The sequence below is a fragment of the Nerophis lumbriciformis genome, linkage group LG06 (assembly GCF_033978685.3).
Source record: "Nerophis lumbriciformis linkage group LG06, RoL_Nlum_v2.1, whole genome shotgun sequence".
NCBI lineage: Eukaryota > Metazoa > Chordata > Actinopteri > Syngnathiformes > Syngnathidae > Nerophis > Nerophis lumbriciformis.
In genome coordinates, this window is record NC_084553.2 from 56,955,435 (window position 1) to 56,981,121 (window position 25,687).

At 38.2% G+C, this 25,687-nt stretch overlaps 1 protein-coding gene across 1 annotated transcript in view; it reads left to right on the forward strand.

Moving 5' to 3' along the window:
* The window catches only part of LOC133608919 (transcription initiation factor TFIID subunit 4-like), a 328,756-nt gene that overhangs the window by 38,871 nt on the left and 264,198 nt on the right, over nt 1-25,687 (forward strand). The window contains exons 3-8 of the mRNA XM_061964571.2: nt 1,901-2,059; nt 5,632-5,772; nt 8,016-8,138; nt 8,407-8,496; nt 9,090-9,278; nt 23,254-23,329. Of these exons, the coding sequence (XP_061820555.2) occupies nt 1,901-2,059; nt 5,632-5,772; nt 8,016-8,138; nt 8,407-8,496; nt 9,090-9,278; nt 23,254-23,329 (778 nt within the window). The remainder of the gene's footprint in view (nt 1-1,900; nt 2,060-5,631; nt 5,773-8,015; nt 8,139-8,406; nt 8,497-9,089; nt 9,279-23,253; nt 23,330-25,687) is intronic.

A 25,687-nucleotide genomic window follows, 5' to 3' on the forward strand; every position in this document is an offset into this window, starting at 1 on the left:
GCAGTCAATAAGACGTTGAACCGTGTTATTTTGTGCCATGGGAAAGTAAATCTGGCAATCATCGGCATAAAAATGAAATGCAATACTGTACTTCCTAAAAATAGAACCAAGGGGGAGAAGGTAAAGCGCAAATAAAATTGGGGCAAGGATTGAGCCCTGGGGGACCCCATGTGGTAAAGGAGCTGTGGACGACATAAAACTGTCTACTTTTACACAAAAACTCCTGTCGGTTAGGTACGACCGGAACCAGTTGAGGGCGGCGCCCTTAATGCCCACACAGTTCTCAAGACGAGTGATTAAGGTGGCGTGGTCGACGGTGTCGAACGCAGCAGACACTATATAGTGTTGATAGATAATAGATAATAGATAGATAGATAGATAATAATAGATAATAGATCTATTATAGTGTTGTCCCGATACCAATATTTTGGTACTTTTCGATACTTTTCTAACTAAAGGGGACCACAAAATATTGCATTATTGGTTGTATTTTAACAAAACATTTTACGGTACATTAAACATATGTTTCTTATTGCATGTTTGTCCTTAAATAAAATAGTGAACATACAAGACAACTTGTCATTTAGTAGTAAGTAAGCAAACAAAGGCTCCTAATTAGTCTGCTCACAGATGCAGTAACATATTGTGTCATTTTCCATTCTATTATTTTGTCAGAATTATTAAGGACAAGTGGTAGAAAATGTATTATTAATATACTTGTTCATTTACTGTTAATATCTGTTTACTTTCTCTTTTAACATGTTCTATCTACACTTATGTTAAAATGTAAAAATCACCAATGTTTCTGTTGTTTGGATACTTTACATTAGTTTTGGATGATACCATCAATCTGATACCAAGTCGTTATATGATCATATTCAAAGTCCTCATGTGTCCAGGGGCATATTTCCTGAGTTTATAAATATAATATATATTAAAAAAAACGAAAGAAGATGTTGTGATGCCAAAAAATATCGACATAATCATAGTAGTGTCGACTAGCTACGCTCCTGTACTCGGTATCATTACAGTGGATGTTAGGTATAGATCCACCCATGGCGTTTGTTTACATTTTGATGCCAGTGAGCTACGGTGTGTAGTGAAGCATGTTTAGCTATTCCTCATCCTGCAGGGATGATATTTGTAAGAAACTTACTTTATTTGTTGCCATGGAGGCGAGGATTAGTGATTTAGAAATAGCTACAACACTGCCGACTGCGGCTGGACGTTAGCCGCTAGCTAGCTAGCCATGTCTTAAAGCACCTCTTCCTGAGGGCGTTTCAGTGTTATAACTTCACCTTTATCGTTAGTTTTTAAGCCAAAATGCGTCCGTTCTCCCTTTTCTGTCTACACACTGTGTCTGTTTGTAAGTACTCAGTGATTGTGCTCTGCCGAACATGCTCCTCGGCTCGTAAACCAGCAATGACACGACGGGAGGGGGGGTGGTGGCGGTGGGTGGTGCGACCGGTACTAGAGGCGGTATAGTACTGAATATGATTCATTAGTATCGCGGCACTATTATAATACCGGTATACCGTACAACCCTAATCTATTATTATAATTTTTTTATTGTATTATTTATTGTTATTTTTTAAAATTTGTCAACAGTTTTAGATGTTTTATAATTCTGTGGATCAACATTGTCGTGTCTGTTAGTTGTCTGAAATTTGCTATCATTTGTTAGGTTTGTTGATAAATCCAGTAGGCTATTGGCTTGCCTTTCTGACCTTTGACCCTGTCTTGCTGCTCTGTTTTTAAGCTCACGTTCATCCTCTTTCCTTCACTTCTTTGAATATCTGAAAATACCTTTTTATTTTTTTATTTTGATATATATATTTTTTATCATGAATTGTTTCTCCTATTTCTTTCTCCCCTTTTCTCTCTCTCTGCTTCTACACAGTCTACAGCGACCTCTCAGACCACCAGGCAGTGTCCTTTGACCCCGGCCAAGGTGGCGCCGTCTCCCTCTCCCACTCCCACTCCTTCCAGCCCTGCTCTTCAGACCTCCTCTTCCTCTTCTTCTTCCTCCTCCTCTACCTCATGTCCCGCACTGCGCCCAGTGAGAGCATTCAAATTATGTGTTTTTCTAGCTTTTTTTTTTGTTGCAATGATTGAAAGCTGACAGTGTCTGACACAAGTGTGTACATCCGTGCATATTTCAACAGGCTTTTTATTATATCTTGTCAAAACACAATACTATAGAGTAGTCAGTGTGCAGCTGTAGTAGTGTATACTTACTATGCTCTGCTTGACAATAGGCAAGACACAATTTATTATTTAGAGAATAATGGCTGTGTCTTCTAGTTCATCGACACCGTTATACAAGCTGTACATAGACTACTCTTTAATGAATTACTATGTATTTAATTGTATTATTAATTATTTATTCATTTAATTTATTTATTTATTGTCTTCTCTTGAAACTGCATTGTGGCGTGACCCCAAAATGCAGAGAGAGGAGGCGACGTGCAGGTAAACTGATGATTTAATTGAATTTGACGAGGAAGGAGTGCTGAAACGGCAATAAATACAATAAATAAGGAAATGATAAACAAGGTCCAACCTGTCACGACGGATTAACTGTCATACAAATGCTTGTTGAAAAGTGAGGGGTGCACTCGTTTTTGAAAATGGTGTCACGCAAAGAATTATGTCCACACTTGTCTTGAGATCTGTCTCTGCCTGAACTGAGAATGTCCCCCAAATTTCAGTCATTCATGTCTAATTGGTGTAGAATGTCAATTTGAATCGAAGTAAGGAGAATATAATTATATATTTTATAGGAATAGTAAATATTCTGATATAGTATAAAAATATTACTATGAACCCTCACGGACATATTGTAATTACAGCAAATATTACCAATTGATAATTAAGAATACAATTATATTTTATAAAACAGATACTTTGATTTGGTGTGTTACAAGTTTTTAATAATGGAAAATATTGAAAGAGTAAATTGAACAATATTTTCCTAGAATTCTTTACTTTTTCCAAGTATTCAAAATGAAGGGAATTTGTGTAAATTGTGTACATTTTACTGTTTGTAAAGTATTTTTGTACTATTTAGGCAAAGTCTTTTGTTGAAAGAGTGACTTTAATTCCACTTCCTGTACTTTCAATTCCACATCCTGTTCAATTCAAATTAAAATTCTTCAAACTCGGAGATTTGCCCCATTGAGGTGCAGGTTACGCAATTAATTAACCCCGTAAGACCCAAATATAGAAAAACCTAAACAATTTTTTTTTTTTTACCTTTTAGATGTTGTTGTCGGAGGCATTTAAACACAACACGAGGGCAGAATGTATACTATCCATGTATAGAGAAAATACTTCAGGCAGTGATGTGGTGGAGGGAATACAACCTGTTTGAGCCCACTGCAACAAGCCAGCTATTTTTACTACCACATTCACCCAGTGTTGTATAATTGCAACAATTATATAACAAGCTCTAAATGAAATTTGATACATCTGTTCCACAATAACTACATATTGACATGCTCTAGACATTGTAATAACAACCCAAAAAAACATAAAAGACATTTTACTTACTTGAATCTGATGAATCCAGTCCAATGAAACAAATAGATGTTGTTCGAAGGAAACCTTGGGAGGTTGTGTGAGTTCATGGCCAGAAGGCGTGACTTATAAACACATTTACGATCCAATAGCCTTGTGAGACTGAACAATAGGACCCAATGACTATGTAAATGTGGTAAAAAAAAAAAATATATATATATATAACGGATTGTTTTTTAGGATGGTTAAAGGTAATGTTGTAATTTTACAACAAGGGGTGTTACAGGGTTAAAGTGTCAATTAATGAATGACAGGGCCATTGATATGACAGTTTACTGAAAACCTGTTCCTAGCCCCTTCCTGCTCCGTCACTGAGCAGAATATAATTGCAACTTACCGTGGACATTTTCTCTGCGTTAGTGCTAGTCCTGTTTGCAATAGTGCTGAGTTCCATTTTAGGTCAGCGTTGTGTCAGGTAGATTAACATTTTGTTTTATTAATGTAAAATGTGTTATTTTGCACAAAAATAAAATAATTATTGAACAATTTTTTCCCCCATTAATTCGTTTTAGTACGAAACATTAGAGGTGGGAATCTTTGGGCACGTCACGATTCGATTCCGATCCTTGGGGTGACGGTTCAATTCAGAATCGATTCTCGTTTCAACACGATTCTCATAATATATTATTTGTTGTATTAATTATAATAACACCTTTTCAAAACATGTTACAAGAGCACCTCTTGGCGGCTGACGTACGACTTATATGCGCAGTGTTGGCCGAAAAAACTTATTTTTAAAAAGTATTTAAAATGTTTAAATCACAAAAAATTATCAATAAATAATGAATAATTGCCTAAAATGAACAATTAATGATATCAAAAGTTAATCATTCTAATAAAAGAAAATAGAGCAATTCCAAACCAATCCCAGCTTTACAATACCGTATTTTTTTTCATAGTTTGGCCGGGCTCCAGTGCGACTTATATATGTTTTTTTCCTTTTTTATTATGCATTTTCGGCAGGTGCGACTTATACTCCGGTGCGACTTATACTCCGAAAAATACGGTACTTACAATAATACAATACAATACACATTAAATACATTTCTAAAAATAAAGATAGTTGTTTAATATATTTAATACAAAAAAAAATCTTAAACATTTTTTTGTTTGGTTTTTAAAGCTAAAATGTTTTAATCACAAAAAATAGTCAATTTATAATTAATAATTGCCTAAAATAAATAATTTATATTTTCAAAAGTTAATCATTCTAATAAAAGAAAATAGAGGAACTCCAACCCAATTCCAGCTTTACAATACTTACAATAATAGAATACAATACACATTAAATACATTTCTAAAAAATAAAAATAGTTGTTTAATATTCGTAATACAAAAAAAAAATCTTAAAAAAGTGTTTTGTTTGGTTTGGTTTTTAAAGCTATTCTAGAAAATTATGAATCAATTTCGAATCAAAATTAATATAAACCGCAGTTTGGATGTGTATGTATTTTTTTTTTATAGCACTAAATAACATTTGAGCGTGATTAAAACATCCGAAAATAACAAAAGTGTGAAAATAAATTGTAACGGGCATATATTCCTGCTTAGGGCCCTATTTTGGCCAGGGGCGGCTCTGGTTATGTATTTGAGCTCCATTCGCACCTGGTCTTGGAGCTGCCTGATGAGATCACATGACACGTATGTCGGGGCCCAGTGTGAACACGGCCCTGGGGAACATACTAAATAGTGTCAAACTGCTTCACGCTCATTTAGGGCTCATTTAGTTCTTGACAAATTGTGGTAAAAAAGGACATAAAGTTACAATTGAATCATTTTAAGAATGTTCAAAGCAGGTCTTCCTGGTCAGGTAGATGATAACCACGGAAAAAAAAAAACGTGGCTCTGATGCCTTTCTCAGCCTCCAGCTTGTCACCAACCCCTCCCTCCTCCGTCCGTCGTCCTCCTTGTCTGTTAAGCGACGTCCAAGAAGTCGCCGCACCAGATGTGACAGGAGTGCCGCGGCGCCCGCCTCCTGTTCTCCGTGGCCTTGCTGCGAGCCAGGCGTCACGTCCTGTTTATCTCTCTTGTCTCCGTCCTCGCTCTTTGCAGAAGGGCCCCGTGGCGCCGGCCGTGGCGGTGACGGCTCCGCAGCAGACCCCCGTGGTTATGGCCCCCCAGGCCCCGACCCAGGCCGCCTCCCAGCCCGCGCATCCTCCGCAGACGGCCCCCGGAGGACCTATCGTGTCCCAGGTCTGTTTTCTCTCCCTCTATCTCCTACTTTTTTTTACTTCATGCCCGATGTCCGCCGATGGGAATGTTGTCACTGCTGCCAGCAGGCTGGCTGTGTCACGAGCCCCGACCCCTCTCGCAGCTGGCCGCCGACAAAGAGTCTCACACGTGTCCTCGCCACGTTTGCATCCATACATTCACACAAGGAAAGCCAACCCAAGGACATGCAGACACACACGAGCCGCAATACAAGATGTACTCGGCCACATTCCATAACGCAGGATAACATTTGAGCTAGCTAGTGCAAAAAGAAGGTAGGTATATACAAACCCCGTTTCCTTATGAGTTGGGAAATTGTGTTAGATGTAAATATCAATGGAATACAAATATTTGCAAATCATTTTCAACCCATATTCAGTTGAATATGCTACAAAGACAACATATTTGATGTTCAAACTGATAAACATTTTTTTTTTTTTGCAAATAATCATTAACTTTAGAATTTGTTGCCAGCAACACGTGACAAAGAAGTTGGGAAAGGTGGCAACAAATACTGATAAAGTTGAGGAATGCTCATCAAACACTTCTTTGGAACATCCCACAGGTGAACAGGCAAATTGGGAACAGGTGGGTGCCATGATTGGGTATAAAAGTAGATTCCATGAAATGCTCAGTCATTCACAAACAAGGATGGGGCGAGGGTCACCACTTTGTCAACAAATGCGTGAGCAAATTGTTGAACAGTTTAAGAAAAACCTTTCTCAACCAGCTATTGCAAGGAATTTAGGGATTTCACCATCTACGGTCCGTAATATCATCAAAGGGTTCAGAGAATCTGGAGAAATCACTGCACGTAAGCAGCTAAGCCCGTGACCTTCGATCCCTCAGGCTGTACTGCATCAACAAGCGACATCAGTGTGTAAAGGATATCACCACATGGGCTCAGGAACACTTCAGAAACCCACTGTTAGTAACTACAGTTGGTCGCTACATCTGTAAGTGCAAGTTAAAACTCTCCTATGCAAGGCGAAAACAGTTTATCAACAACACCCAGAAACGCCGTCGGCTTCGCTGGGCCTGAGCTCATCTAAGATGGACTGATACAAAGTGGAAAGGTGTTCTGGTTAAAGATAATACAAGCATGTTTAACACATATAGTTAATATTGTTAACAAGTTAAAGGTGGTTAAAGATAATACAAGCATGTTTAACACATATAGATTCCTTTCTTTCATGAAGACAAGAATATAAGTTGGTGTATTACCTGATTCTGATGACTTGCATTGATAGGAATCAGACAGTGGTGATGATAACGTCCGCATTTTCGAATGGAGGAGAAAAAAAGTCCTCCTTTCTGTCCAATACCACATGAAAGTGGTTGGTTTTTGGCATCTTATTTGTCCAGCTTCCGTACTCCTTTGTATACACTTTAAAAGAAATACATTGTCGGCAAACTCCGTAGCTTGCTAGCTTGTGCACGCCAGCTTTCTGAGACTCTTATTTTGGTAGCGCAGGCAGGATGAAGCAGAGCTTTTATTGTGCAACTGTGCAGTCGGTCTTTGGAGTTTTGACGACAGGTACGGCGCCAGAGTCTGTTGAAATAAAGTGTTTCTCGCCTTCCAGTCGGTAATTTTAATGAGCTGGCAGCAGCCAGCGTCATCTCAGAAGACCCTCGGGTGCCGTGAATGTCAATCAAGTGACGAAAGTGACGTCATAGTGAAGATTTATGATCGCTCATTTTTAGGACTATTTTTTTAATGCCTGGCTGGTGATCGACTGACACACTCTCCGAGATCGACCGGTAGATCGCTATCGACGTAATGAGCACCCCTGGTTTAATACATACAGTTTTGGTCAATTGACTTAGTTGTGATTTCCCTCTCTGCATGAAAGTTTAAAATGAGCATATATTGATGCAGTATGAAGAATAATGCTTTAATGTACGGTAGACACGTAGAATCATCATACTGCTGTGAGTATATGTATCAAGTGTTCATTCAAGGCTAAGGCAAAATATTGAGATATATATCGTGTATCGCGATATGGCCTAAAAATATAGAGATATTAAAAAAAGGCCATATCGCCCAGCCCTAATTCACATCACTTCATTTAATGGTAAAGCTGAAAGCATGGCGACTCTTAATGTGATCCAACACTCTCACTTTACCCACGCAGGGAAAGGAGGAAGCGAACGTCTGGCATATACTCTTTTACTTGAGGCGCCGATTTATAAACTAATAAACACCTTTGTCTCTCTCATGACAGGAAATGCAGGAGAACGTGAAGAAGTGTAAAAACTTCCTGGCCACCCTCATCAAGCTGGCGTCCCACAATTCTCCTTCGCCCGAGACCTCCAAGAACGTCAAATCTCTGGTTCAGGACCTGCTGGTGAGCGTCGTGAAACAAGCACCCGGGAATCAAACCAAGTTGTAGTGAGCCTTTCTCGCCTGCAGATGGCGGCATGAAACCCTCGCCCTCCTCTCGTCCTATTATTCTTTTAAATGACATAAATAATGAGCCGGTCGCCTGGAGGAGACAGGATGAGCGCCATGTTTAAGTCTCCTAGGTTTACATCATGTAATGTCTTTCATTTGAAGTGGGGTTCATTGTTCTGTTCGTCTTTCCTGTCTGCCTGGGAAACAAAAAAAAAAAAAAGGATGCCAAGATCGAGCCTGAGGAGTTCACCAGCCGGCTGCAGACGGAGCTCAAGTCATCGCCGCAGCCTTACCTGGTGCCCTTTCTTAAGGTGGGACCCTCCACTAACTATTGTTCTGTTTTATCACTTACCAGGTGGGGCTCCACCAAAAATGACCCCTTAAATGGCTCACTGATCTCCTCACTGACCCGCACCCTTAAATCATCCCCTCCATCCTGCTTCCCTAAGCGGCCCCTTTTACGTGTTTTCCTAAAGTGACTCCCCCTTGTTGCTAGTAATGTCTACGGCTGACACTAGAATGATACACACACACACACACACACACGGCCCTCTGGCCTGATTTCTGACTGTGTGTGACAGTGGCCCCGGTAGCCGTCCCTGCCAGTAGCCAGCAGGTTTCTCCAGCCAAGCATGATGAGCGTCACATCAAGGCAGCCGAGCGCCCGATGCGGCTACAAACACATGTTGTCATGCAATGTGAAGTAGCTGGCCAAAAAAATGCCTGAAATATCGTCTTTGTGTGTGTGTGTGTGTGTGTGTGTGAGAGCCACATCGGTTTGATCACAAATAGCTAATGGCTTTTGTGGTGTTCGTGCGAGCTGGGAAATATCCCGATATTTAACCGTTTTGTGTTCTTGCAACAACAGAGTTTTAACTTTCCGTCTTGTGCGCCTCATCAACAGAAGAGCCTCCCGGCCCTGCGGCTGTCGTTGCTCAACAGTCAGCAGTCGCTGACCCACCCCCCGCAGGGACTCAAACAGGCGCCCGGCGGCGCCGTTCCCACCGCTGTCGGAGGCGGTCCGGTCGTCCACGTGCACCACCCGAACAGTGTCAGCACCCCCGCCGGTGCCGTGGGTCACGCAGCTGCCATGGTATGTACGCAGCTGAAACACAATACTTTTTAATTGAATTCTTGAGTGCAATTGAGTCCACACTTTTCCAAGCAGGTTTCATGTATTCTACTATTGATAGAAATGATCATCTGTTCCAGGGTCAAACTTTTTTTGGGGACATTTTTGACCAATTTGAAATGCCAAATCCAAAATCTAGCCTTGATGCTGGAATTTAGACACTGTAAAAGTGCTTTTAGTAAGCCCCTTCTGGGAACAGGCCGTTTTGTTTGTCTGTAGCTTTAATGCTAATGAGCTGCATTTGTCCACCCACCCTTGTCTCAACCCTTGGGACAATAATTGATAATCTGTTGCAGGGTCAAACTTTTTTTTGGGACATTTTTGACCAATTTGAAATGCCAAATCCAGAATGTAGCCTTGATGCTGGAATTTAGACACTGTAAAAGGAATCAATTTAAGTGGACCCGAGTTGAAAAACTTATTTGGGTGTTACCATTTAGTGGTCAATTGTACGGAATATGTACTGCACTGTGCAATCTACTAATTAAAGTTTCAATCAATCAATCAATCAATCAATCAATCAATCAATTTTAGTAAGCCCTTCTGGGAACAGGTCGTTTTGTGTGTCTGTAGCTTTAATGCTAATGAGCTGCATTTGTCCACCCACCCTTGTCTCAACCCTTGGGACAATAACTGATAATCTGTTCCAGGGTCAAACTTTTTTTGGGACATTTTTGACCAATTTGAAATGCCAAATCCAGAATGTAGCTTTGATGCTAGAATTTAGACACTGTAAAAGGAATCAATTTAAGTGGACCCCGACTTAAACAATTTGAAAAACTTATTCGGGTGTTACCATTTAGTGGTCAATTGTACGGAATATGTACTGCACTGTGCAATCTACTAATTAAAGTTTCAATCAATCAATCAATCAATCAATTTTAGTAAGCCCTTCTGGGAACAGGCCGTGTTGTGTGTCTGTAGCTTTAATGCTAATGAGCTGCATTTGTCCACCCATCCTTGTCTCAATCCTTGGGACAATCATTTTTTTAATAAAAAAAAATACAGGAATGAGACATGAATAAAAACAGCATTTGGAGAAGGAAAAAAATACCAAAATAACAACCAGCATTGGGACAAGAGAAATACGTAAAAAACTGCATTGGTTCAAGGCAACAAATTTAAAAAACAGCATTTGGAGAAGGAAAAAATACCAAAATAATAACCAGCATTGGGACAAGAGAAATACATTAAAAAAAACTGCATTGGGTCAAGGAAAAAAATTTAAAAAACAGCATTTGGAGAAGGAAAAAATACCAAAAATAACAACCAGCATTGGGACAAGAGAAATACGTAAAAAAAACTGCATTGGTCAAGGAAACAAATTTAAAAAACAGCATTTGGAGAAGGAAAAAATACCAAAATAACAACCAGCATTGGGACAAGAGAAATACGTAAAAAAAACTGCATTGGTCAAGGAAACAAATTTAAAAAACAGCATTTGGAGAAGGAAAAAATACCAAAATAACAACCAACATTGGGACAAGAGAAATACGTAAAAAACCTGCATTGGGTCAAGGAAACAAATTTAAAAAACAGCATTTGGAGAAGGAAAAAATACCAAAATAACAACCAGCATTGGGACAAGAGAAATACGTAAAAAACCTGCATTGGGTCAAGGAAACAAATTTAAAAAACAGCATTTGGAGAAGGAAAAAATACCAAAATAACAACCAGCATTGGGACAAGAGAAATACGTAAAAAAAACTGCATTGGTCAAGGAAACAAATAAAAAAAACAGCATTTGGAGAAGGAAAAAATACCAAAATAACAACCAGCATTGGGACAAGAGAAATACGTAAAAAACTGCATTGGGTCAAGGAAACAAATAAAAAAAACAGCATTTGGAGAAGGAAAAAATACCAAAAATAACAACCAGCATTGGGACAAGAGAAATACGTAAAAAAAACTGCATTGGTCAAGGAAACAAATTTAAAAAACAGCATTTGGAGAAGGAAAAAATACCAAAATAACAACCAGCATTGGGACAAGAGAAATACGTAAAAAACCTGCATTGGGTCAAGGAAACAAATTTAAAAAACAGCATTTGGAGAAGGAAAAAATACCAAAATAACAACCAGCATTGGGACAAGAGAAATACGTAAAAGAAACTGCATTGGTCAAGGAAACAAATTTAAAAAACAGCATTTGGAGAAGGAAAAAATACCAAAATAACAACCAGCATTGGGACAAGAGAAATACGTAAAAAACTGCATTGGGTCAAAGAAACAAATAAAAAAAAACAGCATTTGGAGAAGGAAAAAATACCAAAATAACAACCAGCATTGAGACAAGAGAAATACGTAAAAAAAAAACTGCATTGGGTCAAGGAAACAAATTAAAAAAACAGCATTTGGAGAAGGAAAAAATACCAAAATAACAACCAGCATTGGGACAAGAGAAATACATAAAAAACTGCATTGGGTCAAGAAAACAAATAAAAAAAACAGCCTTAGGACATTTAATCTTTGTATTAAAAAAATGGATTCGGACATAAAAAACAGCATTGGGTCAACAAAACAAATAAAAAACAGCATTGGGACATTAAATGTTTTTTTTTTTTTTTTAAAGTGGATCGTAACTTAAAAAAAGCATTGCGACAAAAAAAAAGTCGCTGACCCGTCCCCCGCAGCAGGGACTCAAACGAACAAAATGCGCCCGGGTCGTTCACGTGCACCACCCGAACAGTGTCAGCACCCCCGCCGGTGCTATGGGTCATGCAGCTGCCATGGTATGTACACAGCTGAAACACAACACTTTTTAATTGAATTATTGAGTCCAATTGAGTCCACAACTTTCCAAGCAGGTTTTATGTATTCTACTATTGATAGAAATTATAATCTTTTCCAGGGTCAAATGTATTTTTTTACATTTTTGACCAATTTGAAATGCCAAATCCAGAATCTAGCCTTGATGCTGGAATTTAGACACTGTAAAAGTGCTTTTAGTAAGCCCTCTGGGAACAGGCCGTTTTGTCTCAACCCTTGGGACAATAATTGATAATCTGTTCCAGGGTCAAACTTTTTTTGGGGACATTTTTGACCAAATCCAGAATGTAGCCTTGATGCTGGAATTTAGACACTGTAAAAGGAATCAATTTAAGTTGAAAAACTTATTTGGGTGTTACCATTTAGTGGTCAATTGTACGGAATATGTACTGCACTGTGCAATCTACTAATTAAAGTTTCAATCAATCAATCAATCAATTTTACTAAGCCCTTCTGGGAACAGGCCGTTTTGTGTGTCTGTAGCTTTAATGCTAATGAGCTCTATTTGTCCACCCATCCTTGTCTCAATCCTTGGGACAATCATTTTTTTAATAAAAAAAAATACTGGATTGAGACATGAATAAAAACAGCATTTGGAGAAGGACAAAATACCAAAATAACAACCAGCATTGGGACAAGAGAAATACATAAAAAACTGCATTGGGTCAAGGAAAAAAATTTAAAAAACAGCATTTGGAGAAGGGAAAAATACCAAAACAACAACCAGCATTGGGACAAGAGAAATACGTAAAAAAAACTGCATTGGTCAAGGAAACAAATTTAAAAAACAGCATTTGGAGAAGGGAAAAATACCAAAGTAACAACCAGCATTGGGACAAGAGAAATACGTAAAAAAACTGCATTGGGTCAAGGAAACAAATTAAAAAAACAGCATTTGGAGAAGGAAAAAATACCAAAACAACAACCAACATTGGGACAAGAGAAATACGTAAAAAAACTGCATTGGTCAAGGAAACAAATTTAAAAAACAGCATTTGGAGAAGGAAAAAATACCAAAGTAACAACCAGCATTGGGACAAGAGAAATACGTAAAAAAACTGCATTGGGTCAAGGAAACAAATTAAAAAAACAGCATTTGGAGAAGGAAAAAATACCAAAATAACAACCAGCATTGGGACAAGAGAAATACATAAAAAAAACTGCATTGGGTCAAGAAAACAAATTAAAAAGACAGCATTAGGACATTTAATCTTTGTATTAAAAGAAATGGATTCGGACATAAAAACAGCATTGGGTGAACAAAACAAATCAAAAACAGCATTGGGACATTAAATGTGTTTATTAAAAAAAAAAAAAGTGGATCGAAACTTAAAAAAAGCATTGCGACAAAAAAAAGTCGCTGACCCATTCCCCAAGAAAAAAACAAAACAGCATTTGGACATTTAATCTTGTTATTTAAAAAAAAAACTGAATCGGGACACAAAAACAGCATTGCGACAAAAAACAACAACAACAGAGAAGCATTGGGACCAAAATATAAAAACAGCATTGGAACAAAAAAAACATCTTTGGGACAAGAAAAAAATTGTAATTAAAAAAAAAAAAAACAGCATTGGGATATGATTTAAAAAAAAATAAAGATACAACATTAGGACAAGAAAACAAAATGAATATAAAACAGGGGAAAAAAAGACCAAAACAGCATTGGTACAAGAAAAAAAAACATTAGTTGGACAAGAAAATAACTGAGACAAGAATAAAAAATAAAACAATACTACAGCATTCCAATAAAAAAAACAAAAAACAGCATTGCGATAAAAAAGTGATAAAAAAAAAACAGCATCAGAAAAAGAAAAAACAGTATTGGGACTAGAGATGTATATAATTGGGATTTTATCGATACCAATATTGATATTCCTTATCGATACCAGTATTCATCGGTACTCTTTTCCGTACTATTGTATATGTATTTGGTGTAAATAAAAATGTGAAAAAAATGATTTTTGTTTCACCATTTTTATCAGCACAAGTGGTTGTACACCACCAACATCATGTAACATCTCACAGCAGGGAAGTCTTTTTTATCAACACCTGCTTTTTAAGTCTTAAGTCAACTATGTGTGCAGTGCAAGGTGTTATGTCATCATCTTGTAAAGGGCACACAGCTCCAACACTGTGTTTCTATTCATTAAAATTACACTCAGCTGGAAATAACATTTATGTCGGCAGAGCACAGACTTTTTACCTGTTTTATCATATCAATTATGTAATTACATCGATACAGTCAATCGGCATGTTTGGCGGGTGTGCATCAAGGTGTCAGATGGCGACGAGAGACCTGCCAGCGGATGCCATCTTGCTTCAGAGCAACTTTATGGATTATTATATTACTTACATTTTTCTTTTTTTTTTGAGTAAATTACTATTGGCCTGTGGATTACTGGATCACTACGATGATGGTTGATAAAGCGTGGTAGCGAGTAAAGCACATTCACTTCAAACGGACGCTCGTATTAGCCTGTGTGACTTTGAGGGGCTTTTGAGGAGGACATAATGTAGTGCTACAATTTTTTGTGTGTGGTGTTGCTTCTTTATTTGTCCTTATTCCAAGCTGATCATCAGATCAGATCCATCAGCTTTTTTTTATGCGTAGCAGCGGCATTTGAAGTGAATGTGACAGCCTGTCATAATTACGGCGATCAGCTGGTTAAAAAAAATACCGCCCGCCGTATCATTTGTACAGAATCTTATCTCTTGGACCGACCCAATTAGGAACCGGTACCAAAAATACCGGTACTCAGGCTTCATGCGTAATTGGGGACAAGGAAAAATATAATTAAAACAAACATCGGGAGTAAATTATTTTTTTTTTAAACTATAGTATTGGGACAAGGAAAAAAATTAATAAAAACAGCATTGGCAAAATAAAAAAATAAATAAAAAACAGCTTTGGGACAAGACAAAAATAGTAATTATAAACAGCATTGGGACTAGAAAAAACCCAGCAGTGGGACAATAATAAAAACAAAACAAAACATACATGCGACAAGAAAGGGGAAAAAAAGTATTAGGACAAGAAAAAAAAAATGAATAAACAGCATTGGGACAAGAAAAATAAATTAAAAAAACTACACCATTGGAACAAAAAGATTTAGAAGAAGTATTGGAACAGAAATGTTTTTATTAAAACACATGTACAGTATTAGATAAGAACATTGAAAAAACTGTATTGGGACAAGAAAAAAACTACACAATTGGGACAAAAAGAAAAAATAATTAAAAAAAGCATTGGAACAGAAATGTTTGTTTAAAAAAAAACGTTCAGTATTAGATGAAAAAAACTGCATTGGAAGAAGAAAAAAAACAGCATTGGGACAAAACCTATCCATCAAAAAACAGTTTTGGGATAAGGAAAGAATAGATAAAAACAACATTGGCAAAATAAACAAATACATAAAAAAACAGCATTGGGACAAGACAAAAATAGTAATTAAAAACAGCATTGGGACTAGAAAAAAAAACAGCAGTGGGACAATAATAAAAACAAAACAAAACATACATGCCAGAAGAAAGTAAAAAAAAGTATTAGGACAAGAAAAAAATAAATTAAAAACAGCATTGGGACAATAAAAAAGTAATAATAAAAAACTACACCATTGGGACAAAAATAAAAATGATTTAAAAGAATTATTGGAAGAGAAATGTTTTTATAAAAAAATGTACAATATTAGATAATTAAAAAAAACTGCATTGGGACAAGAAAAAAACTACACCATTGGGACAAAAAGAAAAAATAATTGAAAAAAGTATTGGAACAGAAATGTTTGTATAAAAAAACATACAGTATTAGATGAGAAAAACTGCATTGGAAGAAGAAAAAAAACAGCATTGGGACAAGGAAAAATAGATAAAAACAGCATTGGCAAAATAAACAAATACATTAAAAAACAGCATTGGGACAAGACAAAAATAGTAATTAAAAACAGCATTGGGACTAGAAAAAAACAGCAGTGGAACAATAATAAAAACAAAACAAAACATACATGCCAGAAGAAAGGGAAAAAAAGTATTAGGACAAGAAAAAATACATTCAAAACAGCATTGGGATAAGAAATAAATAATAATAAAAAACTACACCATTGGGACAAAAATAAAAATAATTTAAAAGAAGTATTGGAACAGAAATGTTTGTATAAAAAAACTAGATGAAAAAACTGCATTGGAAGAAGACAAAAACAACAGCATTGGGACAAAACCTATCCATTAAAAACAGTTTTGGGACAAGGAAAAAACAGCATTGTGCAAAGGTTCTGAGTCTACAGTGGAAAGGAGCATTTCTGCCAATTTACCTTTACTGCACTGTCTAAGTCTGAAAGTTTATGAGCTAACCTGCAGCGGCGAGGGAAGTAAACCAGCAAAGTTTTTTTTATACTTCATTCAACTCACACCAGCACATAACCACGGGTGTGTGAGTACGTGCACATGCTCATTATGCAATTGCACAGGCGTCTGGGTGTGGGCCGGATGGGTCAGGTGAGGTCAGACTGGTCTACTCCAGGCAGATGAGTACTAGAGAGCCACAGGGTGCTCTTCCGTCTTTCTCCAATTTTCCTTTCTCTGCACACACACACACTGGGAGTGTATCGTCCCCTGCATCACTCGCCCATCTTCCTCCCTCTCTCCATTAACCGGCGGAGGGTGAAGCGAGGTAACTAGGTCAGCCCCGGGTCAATTTTAAAGCAATGTGGCGGCCGCAGTCTATGTCCAGAACATGCCTCTGGTCGCTCTCGCTCTCTCGTTCTCTTTGCCTTTTCTCTAAATCACACTCTTTCACATACACACCAACGCAAATACACAACATAAGCTATCACACAAAACATTAGTAAATGAAGGCCTCTGGCTCGCCAACAGTTTGTTGAATCAGGCCAAATAAAATCCGCTTTTTTGCAACCACTGTACCGCGGGAAGCATTTTCTTAGGGTAGGATGGAAGACACTTGACTCCAAGTCAGTACAGTATACTCTGAATGCAATTTTACATATTCTAATTTAATGGAAACTACAGCACAGAAATATGAAGAAACTACCGTGTTTTCCGGACTATAGAGGGCACTGATATATAAGCCACACCCACTAAATTTCAAAAGAAAAGAAAACATGTTTTCATATTTTAGCCTCACCGGAGTATAAGCCGCAGATATATATATATATATATATATATATATATATATATATATATATATATATATATATATATATATATATATATGTTGTGAAATGAATTATTTACACAAAAATATTTTGTAAATGTTTATTTACATGGCTAAATTGTTTCCAAATGGTGTCTGTAAAACGGCTGATCAAACAAAACAGAAGTCATCCTCATGGACCCACTCGCTGTGAAAGCTGGCTCTCCAATCAGCTAAACAGGCTCAAAAAGTCCACGGTGACATTTTGATGAATTTACAATACTGTGGAGGTCTTGCTCCTCCGGGTTCTTTGGACCACCAAGGGCGGACATGACAGCTTTGTTCATGGTTCTCAAAAGGGATTCATTTTTCATTAAATCTTCGTTCCGTTGCTTTTCAGCCATAGGGTTTCTGGCGTCTCTGTCTCTCTCTCGCTCGTGCTCGTTCTCGTCCTCCACCATCAACCACTCTCCCTTCTCCTTTCCGACTGCTGCCTTTAACAGAGCGACAGGTGATCAGACAAACACCCACAGCTGGGTCATCTACGCACCTGTCGCTGATCTCAAAGCCGGTCCTGGCACACCCCGCTTCGCTGCAGGTCCGCAGGCCACACCCCCCCACAAATCCAAAAAGAATTCCTTTGTTCGTTAATAATACTAATACAGGCACTCGTAAACATGTTAGCCTATTGGCTAATGCTAACGACTCTAGCGTCATTACATTACGATAGCACGCACGAATATGCATGAAAACACTCCTACAGACACCACACATGGGATGGTTTAGTAAGTAGGAATTGATTTAGTTATATTGTAAAACTTACAAATGTGGCCTGGAGTGATGGATAAAGAATCCATACGAGTAGAACCACTATGGATGGCTAGAAGACGGAACGACATTTGTACTACTAGGGTTGTGTGGTATACCGGTATTGGTATAGTACCGCGGTACTAATGAATCAAAAACGGTACTATACTCTGTTCGAAACGTACCGGTTCCCAGACATGACGGTGCGTCGTCACATCAAGACATTGCTGGTTTTGCGAGCAAAGGAGCATGTTCGGCAGCGCACAATCACGGTGTACTTACAAGCAGACAAGGTGTGTAGACAGAAAAGGGAGAACGGACGCATTTTGGCCTAAAAACTAAAGACAAAGGTGAAGCTATAACACTGAAACACTGTCAGGAAGAGGTGCTTTAAGACATGGCTAGCTAGGTAACGGGGAACGTCCATCCGTAGTCGGCAGTGTTTTAGCTACTTCTTAAACTATTTGCATTATGGCCATCAGCAAAGGAATATCCATTAATTAGCCGCACCGTTTTATAAGCTGCATGGTTCAAAGCGTAGGAAAAAACGAGCGGATTACAGTCCAGAATATATGGTATACTTCTGTCCTTTACTTTACTACATAATACCAATACAAATTACAAAATAAGAACTGGAGTTTAATAACAAAGTTGAGTTTTGCAAATGTCAGCCAGTACTAGCAGGGATAGGTACTGTTCACATTTGAACCGATACAGTTCCAATTCCAGGTACATGGGAATAGCTGGAATTGTCAGTGCTTTCGTGTGTCTTAATAAATATTGTTTTTGATAATAAAATATTAATTTAATTGCAAAAATGAGCTGATTATGATAACTGATGTCCAGTTATTATATCTTGTTTAATTATCCCATTTCTGAGTCTCAATTACAGTTGCAAGACCGATACATTAGATGTCAGTAGTGTATAGTTGGCTAGTCAGTTCAGTGTTTGCTGTCGATTCTTTTGTTGTGCTCTAAAACGTGTCAATACTCATTAGGTACTTATTACGCATGCACAAGCAGTTTATTTGTTGTTTTTTTACATTTTATTTTCATTGACATCCAGCATCAGACATTCATATCCATTACATCATATTCACATACATCATATATCTGTTGTCTGCCCTAAATGTCAAAATATTTTTTTGTTTATATCCCAACCACCCCCCCCCCCCCAAAAAAGAAAGAAACAGCAAAAAGAAAGAAACAGCAAAAAAAAAAAAAGTAATATCTACAAATACATCAATTAAATGAACAAAAAAAGAAATACCGGTAATACATTAATAATTATTACTAGCAACTTATTTGTATTGTGCTTCTTGGCCATTTCATAGCCCTTATCGATGGGGGAAAAACACTTAAGTACAGTGGTACAGAAATTACAGACACCTAGGTATTTTTACAATATCCTGAGGGTGCAAAAAAGTAGCTGTTTTTTTGGGCGGGGTTGGGTGGCGTTTATTTTTTGTGGCGTGTTTATTCAAATAATCACAAATCAAAGTATTTTCTGTACTAATATATTTCACATTAATAAAGTACTGTATAGAATTATTACCAAAAGTAACTATAGTGGAAGCTCGATTTACGAACTGAATTGGTTCCTGAACACGATTCATAAATTCTATATTGAAGCATATTTCTCTTTAAGAAACAATGTAAATACAAATAATGCCTTCCAGCCTCGACAAAAGTCTGTATTTTAGTTAAGATTTGTACACTTTGAGCACAATATAAAGTGCTATACAGTACTGTAGATCAAACAAACATAACATGGAAGTGATGAATCAACTATCTATTGACTAACAATTAGAGATGTCCGATAATGGCTTTTTTGCCGATATCCGATATTCCGATATTGTCCAACTCTTACCGGTAATTACCGATTCCGATATCAACCGATACCGATATATATACAGTTGTGGAATGAACACATTATTATGCCTAATTTTGTTGTGATGCCCCGCTGGATGCATTAAACAATGTAACAAGGTTTTCCCAAAATAAATCAACTCAAGTTATGGAAAAAAGTGCCAACATGGCACTGCCATATTTATTATTGAAGTCACAAAGTGGATTTTTTTTTTTAACATGCCTCAAAACAGCAGCTTGGAATTTGGGACATTCTCCCTGAGAGAGCATGAGGAGGTTGAGGTGGGCCGGGTTAGGTGGGGCGGGGTAACGGTAGGGAGTAGCGGGGGTGTATATTGTAGCGTCCCAGAAGAGTTAGTGCTGCAAGGGGTTCTGGGTATTTGTTCTGTTGTGTTACGGTGCGGATGTTCTCCCGAAATGTGTTTGTCATTCTTGTTTGGTGTGGGTTCACAGTGTGGCGCATATTTGTAACAGTGTTAAAGTTGTTTATACGGCCACCCTCAGCGTGACCTGTATGGCTGTTGACCAAGTATGCATGCATTCACTTGTGTGTGAAAAGCCGTAGATGTTATGTGACTGGGCCGGCACGCAAAGGCAGTGCCTTTAAGGTTTATTGGCGCTCTGTACTTCTCCCTACGTCCGTGTACACAGCGGCGTTTTAAAAAGTCATACAATTTACTTTTTGAAACCGATACCGATAATTTTGAAACCGATACCGTTCATTTCCGATATTACATTTTAAAGCATTTATCGACACCCCTACTAACAATCTAAAATAACAACAACAATAAGCTGAATAGACCTGTATGTGCTGCTCTGCTAGCAAGCACGCACACACAGAAGTCCCTTTGGTGCCCTTACAAACGATCAGAAATCACCAAAATCCTTAACTTTAACAATCGTATTGCTACAATAATAAACATAAAAAAAAATAAAATCCACTTACAGTATACTATTAGTTAAAGTCCTTTCGCGAGCTTTGATTGATTGATTGAGACTTTTATTAGTAGGTTGCACAGTACAGTACATATTCCATACAATTGACCACTAAATGGTAACACCCGAATAAGTTTTTCAACTTGTTTAAATCGGGGTCCACGTTAATCAATTCATGGCAAATGAATGAGAGGAGCGAAACAAGCAGTTTGAGGGAGAGAAGGGAGGGGCCAGGGTGGTTTGGAAGAGGCACCGCTGAAAGAGAGTTAGTGTTCTCCTATATCAGGGGTCGGCAACCCGCGGCTCTAGAGCTGCATGCGGCTCTTTAGCGCCGCCCTAGTGGCTCTCTGGAGCTTTTTCCAAAAATGTATGAAAAATGGAAAAAGATGAGGGGGAAAAAATTTTTGTTTTTGTTTTAATATGGTTTCTGTAGGCGGACAAACATGACACAAGCCTCCCTATTTGTTATGAAGCACCTTGTTTATATTAAACATGCTTCACTGATTCGAGTATTTGGCGAGCGCCGTTTTGTCCTACTAATTTTGGCGGTCCTTGAACTCACCGTAGTTTGTTTACATGTACAACTTTCTCAGACTTTCGGGGACGTGTTTTATGTCACTTCTTTTTCTGTCTCATTTTGTCCACCAAACTTTTAACGTTGTGCGTGAATGCCAAAGGTGAGTTTCGTTGATGTTATTGACTTGTGTGGAGTGCTAATCAGACATATTTGGTCACTCCATGACTGCAAGCTAATCGATGCTAACATGCTATTTAGGCTAGCTATATGTACATATTGCATCATTATGCCTCATTTGTAGCTATATTTGAGGTCATTTAGTTTCCTTTAAGTCATATTAATTCAATTTATATCTCATGACACACTATCTGTATGTAATATGGCTTTTAATTTTTTGCGGCCCCAGACAGATTTGTTTTGGTATTTTTGGTCCAATATGGCTCTTTCAACATTTTAGGTTGTGAATAAAGTCCACTTTGGCATTTTTTTTCCAGAAAAGTCGATTCTCATCAGAATTAAAAACTCTCTGTGGGACTAAGCCGGCACCCTAAAGCTCTTTAATACGAGCAAGCACAAAATGGCTGCCAGCAGGACACAAAATGAATGAGTGGAGCGTTTGTACGCAGAGACATGGTTAGTTCGCAGAGGCGTATTCGGCGCGATTTGAAGGTTCGTAAATTGAAAGTTTGCAAATAGGAGGGTTTGTTAATTGAGGTTCCACCGTACAATAAGATAAAGACTTGAAAAAATGTTCCTCTTAAAAAAGTTATTTTTGCTTCTATTGAGCAAAAAAAAAACCAATGGAACAAGTCAACATTTTTTGATATAAGACAGCTTTAAAAACTTAAGTGATCTTGAAATTAACAATTAATACTTATTCGATTAACTTACTGGTGTGAAGTTTTATGTCTTATAACAAACTTGTGACTAATATTTTTTTCCTCAGAAGATCTATTGCCTAAAAACAAGTTCTTGTGTCTCACTGAAAAATGACTATACTTGTGACCGATTGTGAGTTTTTCTAGTGAAATCAAAAGTGCCATTTGAAGCATCTACAAATTGTTTTACAATCATTTCCAAACTTTCCACCTGTGTTATTTTGTTCCCTAAAGTGTGTCGCTGAGTGGCCAGAGGTGTCTGCTGTCTGTGCCCAATGAATTCCTTCCACTTGTGCAGGGCCCTGCAGTGCATCCGGGGGGGGGGGCTTTGTCTTGCTTTTTTTTCGTTTTTTTCCCCCCTCACCCCTTGAACAATAATACAGCATGTGTCAGGGAACGGAAAACAAGACAAAAAAAATATGCAGCAAGAAGCAAACTGGTAAGGAATGAATGCTGAGCCCCAGGCCCGACCTGTGGCGGCTACACAGGAAGGAAGTGACTCTAATAGCCAAGCGCGGCCCCCCGGTTCACTGCCCCGCTTATTCTACGTTTTTGCACACTTGATTTCTTGTTACTTTCATATTATCTGTCGTTGCAAGCCTTTCAGAAAATGGAGTTACCACTGTACATGCTGACTTGTCGGCTAAGATTTATTCAAATCAACGCTAGAACTTCTCTTTGACGTTCGAACACAGTTTGAGCTCCAAAGACACTACCGTGTTAAATCACACTATTTTCTCAATTAGTGCCCTTCTGGTGCTAGAATAGACGACCTGCCACATGAATCATGCGTGTCAGTCACTCAGAACAAATAAGTGCCACTTCTCTTTTGTTTAACCAAGAATAACAGGTGGACTTTTAATAAATGCCTGGTATTCTGCAGGAGAACAAAAAAGCACCCCTGCATTCAAGTGGATTCAATTCACACGGCAGTACTTTTTAACCATGTTGTTTCATGTTTCCTCCAGTAATGACTTTTGTGAGTGACAACTGTCTCTCCGTCTTGCTTCAGGGTATGAAAACCACCGGCCCGTTAGGTGGACAAGTTCGTGTTCCGGTGATGCTCACACAGTCTGCGAGAGCTCAAGGTGAGACGAGTTTGACAACTTCTCCATACTTTCTGTATTGCTTTTTCTAGTTTTAACGACCTCATAGTACGTTTCAACAATTCTAAATATCGTATTTTTCGGACTATAAGGCACACTTAAAATCCTTTGATTTTCTCAAAAATCGACAGTGCGCCTTATAACCCGGTATGCCTAATGTACGGAATAATTCTGGTTGTGCTTACCGACCTCGAAGCAGTTTTATTTGGTACATGGTGTAATGATAAGTGTGACCAGTAGATAACAGTCATACATAAGAGATACGTATAGACTGCAATATGACACAAGTACAAACCCCGTTTCCATAGGAGTTGGGAAATTGTGTTAGATGTGAATATAAACGGAATACAATGATTTACAAATCATTTTCAACCCATATTCAGTGGAATATGCTACAAAGACAACATATTTGATGTTCAAACTGATAAACATATTTTTTTGTGCAAATAATCATTAACTTTAGAATTTGATGCCAGCAACACGTGACAAAGAAGTTGGGAAAGGTGGCAATAAATACTGATAGAGTTGAGGAATGCTCATCAAACACTTCTTTGGAACATCCCACAGGTGAACAGGCAAATTGGGAACAGGTGGGTGCCATGATTGGGTATAAAAGTAGATTCCATGAAATGCTCAGTCATTCACAAACAAGGATGGGGCGAGGGTCACCACTTTGTCAACAAATGCGTGAGCAATTTGTTAAACAGTTTAAGAAAAACCTTTCTCAACCAGTTATTGCAAGGAGTTTAGGGATTTCACCATCTACGGTCCGTAATATCATCAAAGGGTTCAGAGAATCTGGAGAAATCACTGCACGTAAGCAGCTAAGCCTGTGACCTTTGATCCCTCAGGCTGTACTGCATCAACAAGCGACATCAGTGTGTAAAGGATATCACCATATGGGCTCAGGAACACTTCAAAAACCCACTGTCAGTAACTACAGTTGGTCGCTACATCTGTAAGAGCAAGTTAAAATTCTCCTATGCAAGGCGAAAACCGTTTATCAACAACACCCAGAAACGCCGTCGGCTTCGCTGGGTCTGATCTTATCTAAGATGGACTGATACAAAGTGGAAAAGTGTTCTGTGGTCTGACGAGTCCACATTTCAAATTGTTTTTGGAAACTGTGGACGTTGTGTCCTCCGGACCAAAAAGGAAAAGAACCATCCGGATTGTTATAGGCGCAAAGGTGAAAAGCCAGCATCTGTGATGGTATGGGGGTGTATTAGTGCCAAAGACATGGGTAACTTACACATCTGTGAAGGCGACTTTAATGCTGCAAGGTACATACAGCTTTTGGAGCAACATATGTTGCCATCCAAGCAACGTTACCATGGACGCCCCTGCTTATTTCAGCAAGACAATGCCAAGCCACGTGTTACATCAACGTGGCTTCATAGTAAAAGAGTGTGGGTACTAGACTGGCCTGCCTGTAGTCCAGACCTGTCTCCCATTGAAAATGTGTGGCGCATTATGAAGCCTAAAATACCACAACGGAGACCCCCGGACTGTTGAACAACTTAAGCTGTACATCAAGCAAGAATGGGAAAGAATTCCACCTCAAAAGCTTTAAAAATGTGTCTCCTCAGTTCCCAAACGTTTACTGAGTGTTGTTAAAAGGAAAGGCCATGTAACACAGTGGTGAACATGCCCTTTCCCAACTACTTTGGCACGTGTTGCAGCCATGAAATTCTAAGTTAATTATTATTTGCAAAAAAAAAAAAAAGTTTATGAGTTTGAACATCAAATATGTTGTCTTTGTAGTGCATTCAATTGAATATGAGTTGAAAAGGATTTGCAAATCATTGTATTCCGTTTATATTTACATCTAACACAATTTCCCAACTCATAAGGAAACAGGGTTTGTAAACAACACCAAAACTTTAAATGTTCCATTGAAAATAAAGAACATTACACATGGGACTCAAACATCTGTCAAAATGTTTTAGTACGACTTTGAAGCCGCACCGCTTGATGGGTTGTCGGCCCATTACGGCTACCGTAGTCAGAGATACAAGTATTACTATGGTGTGTGTATAAGGACCGCAGAATGGCACCCATTAGCAGACACATAATCTGGCGTTTTGTTTCACAATATTATGCAAAACCAACTTTTCTTACCTTCTGGTACCTGCTGATTTGTGTTTGAGATCTGCATAAGTCCTGAAAATGTGCGCACGTCCACCACTGTAGTCCGTGGCAATGCCGTAGTCGATAAGCTTCTTCTTTTTCATTGTCTTCTTGTTATGGGACATTCACCCTCTGCTGTTGCCATTTCTAATATAGTGAAGTGTGAAGTGAATTATATTTATATAGCGCTTTTTCTCAAGTGACTCAAAG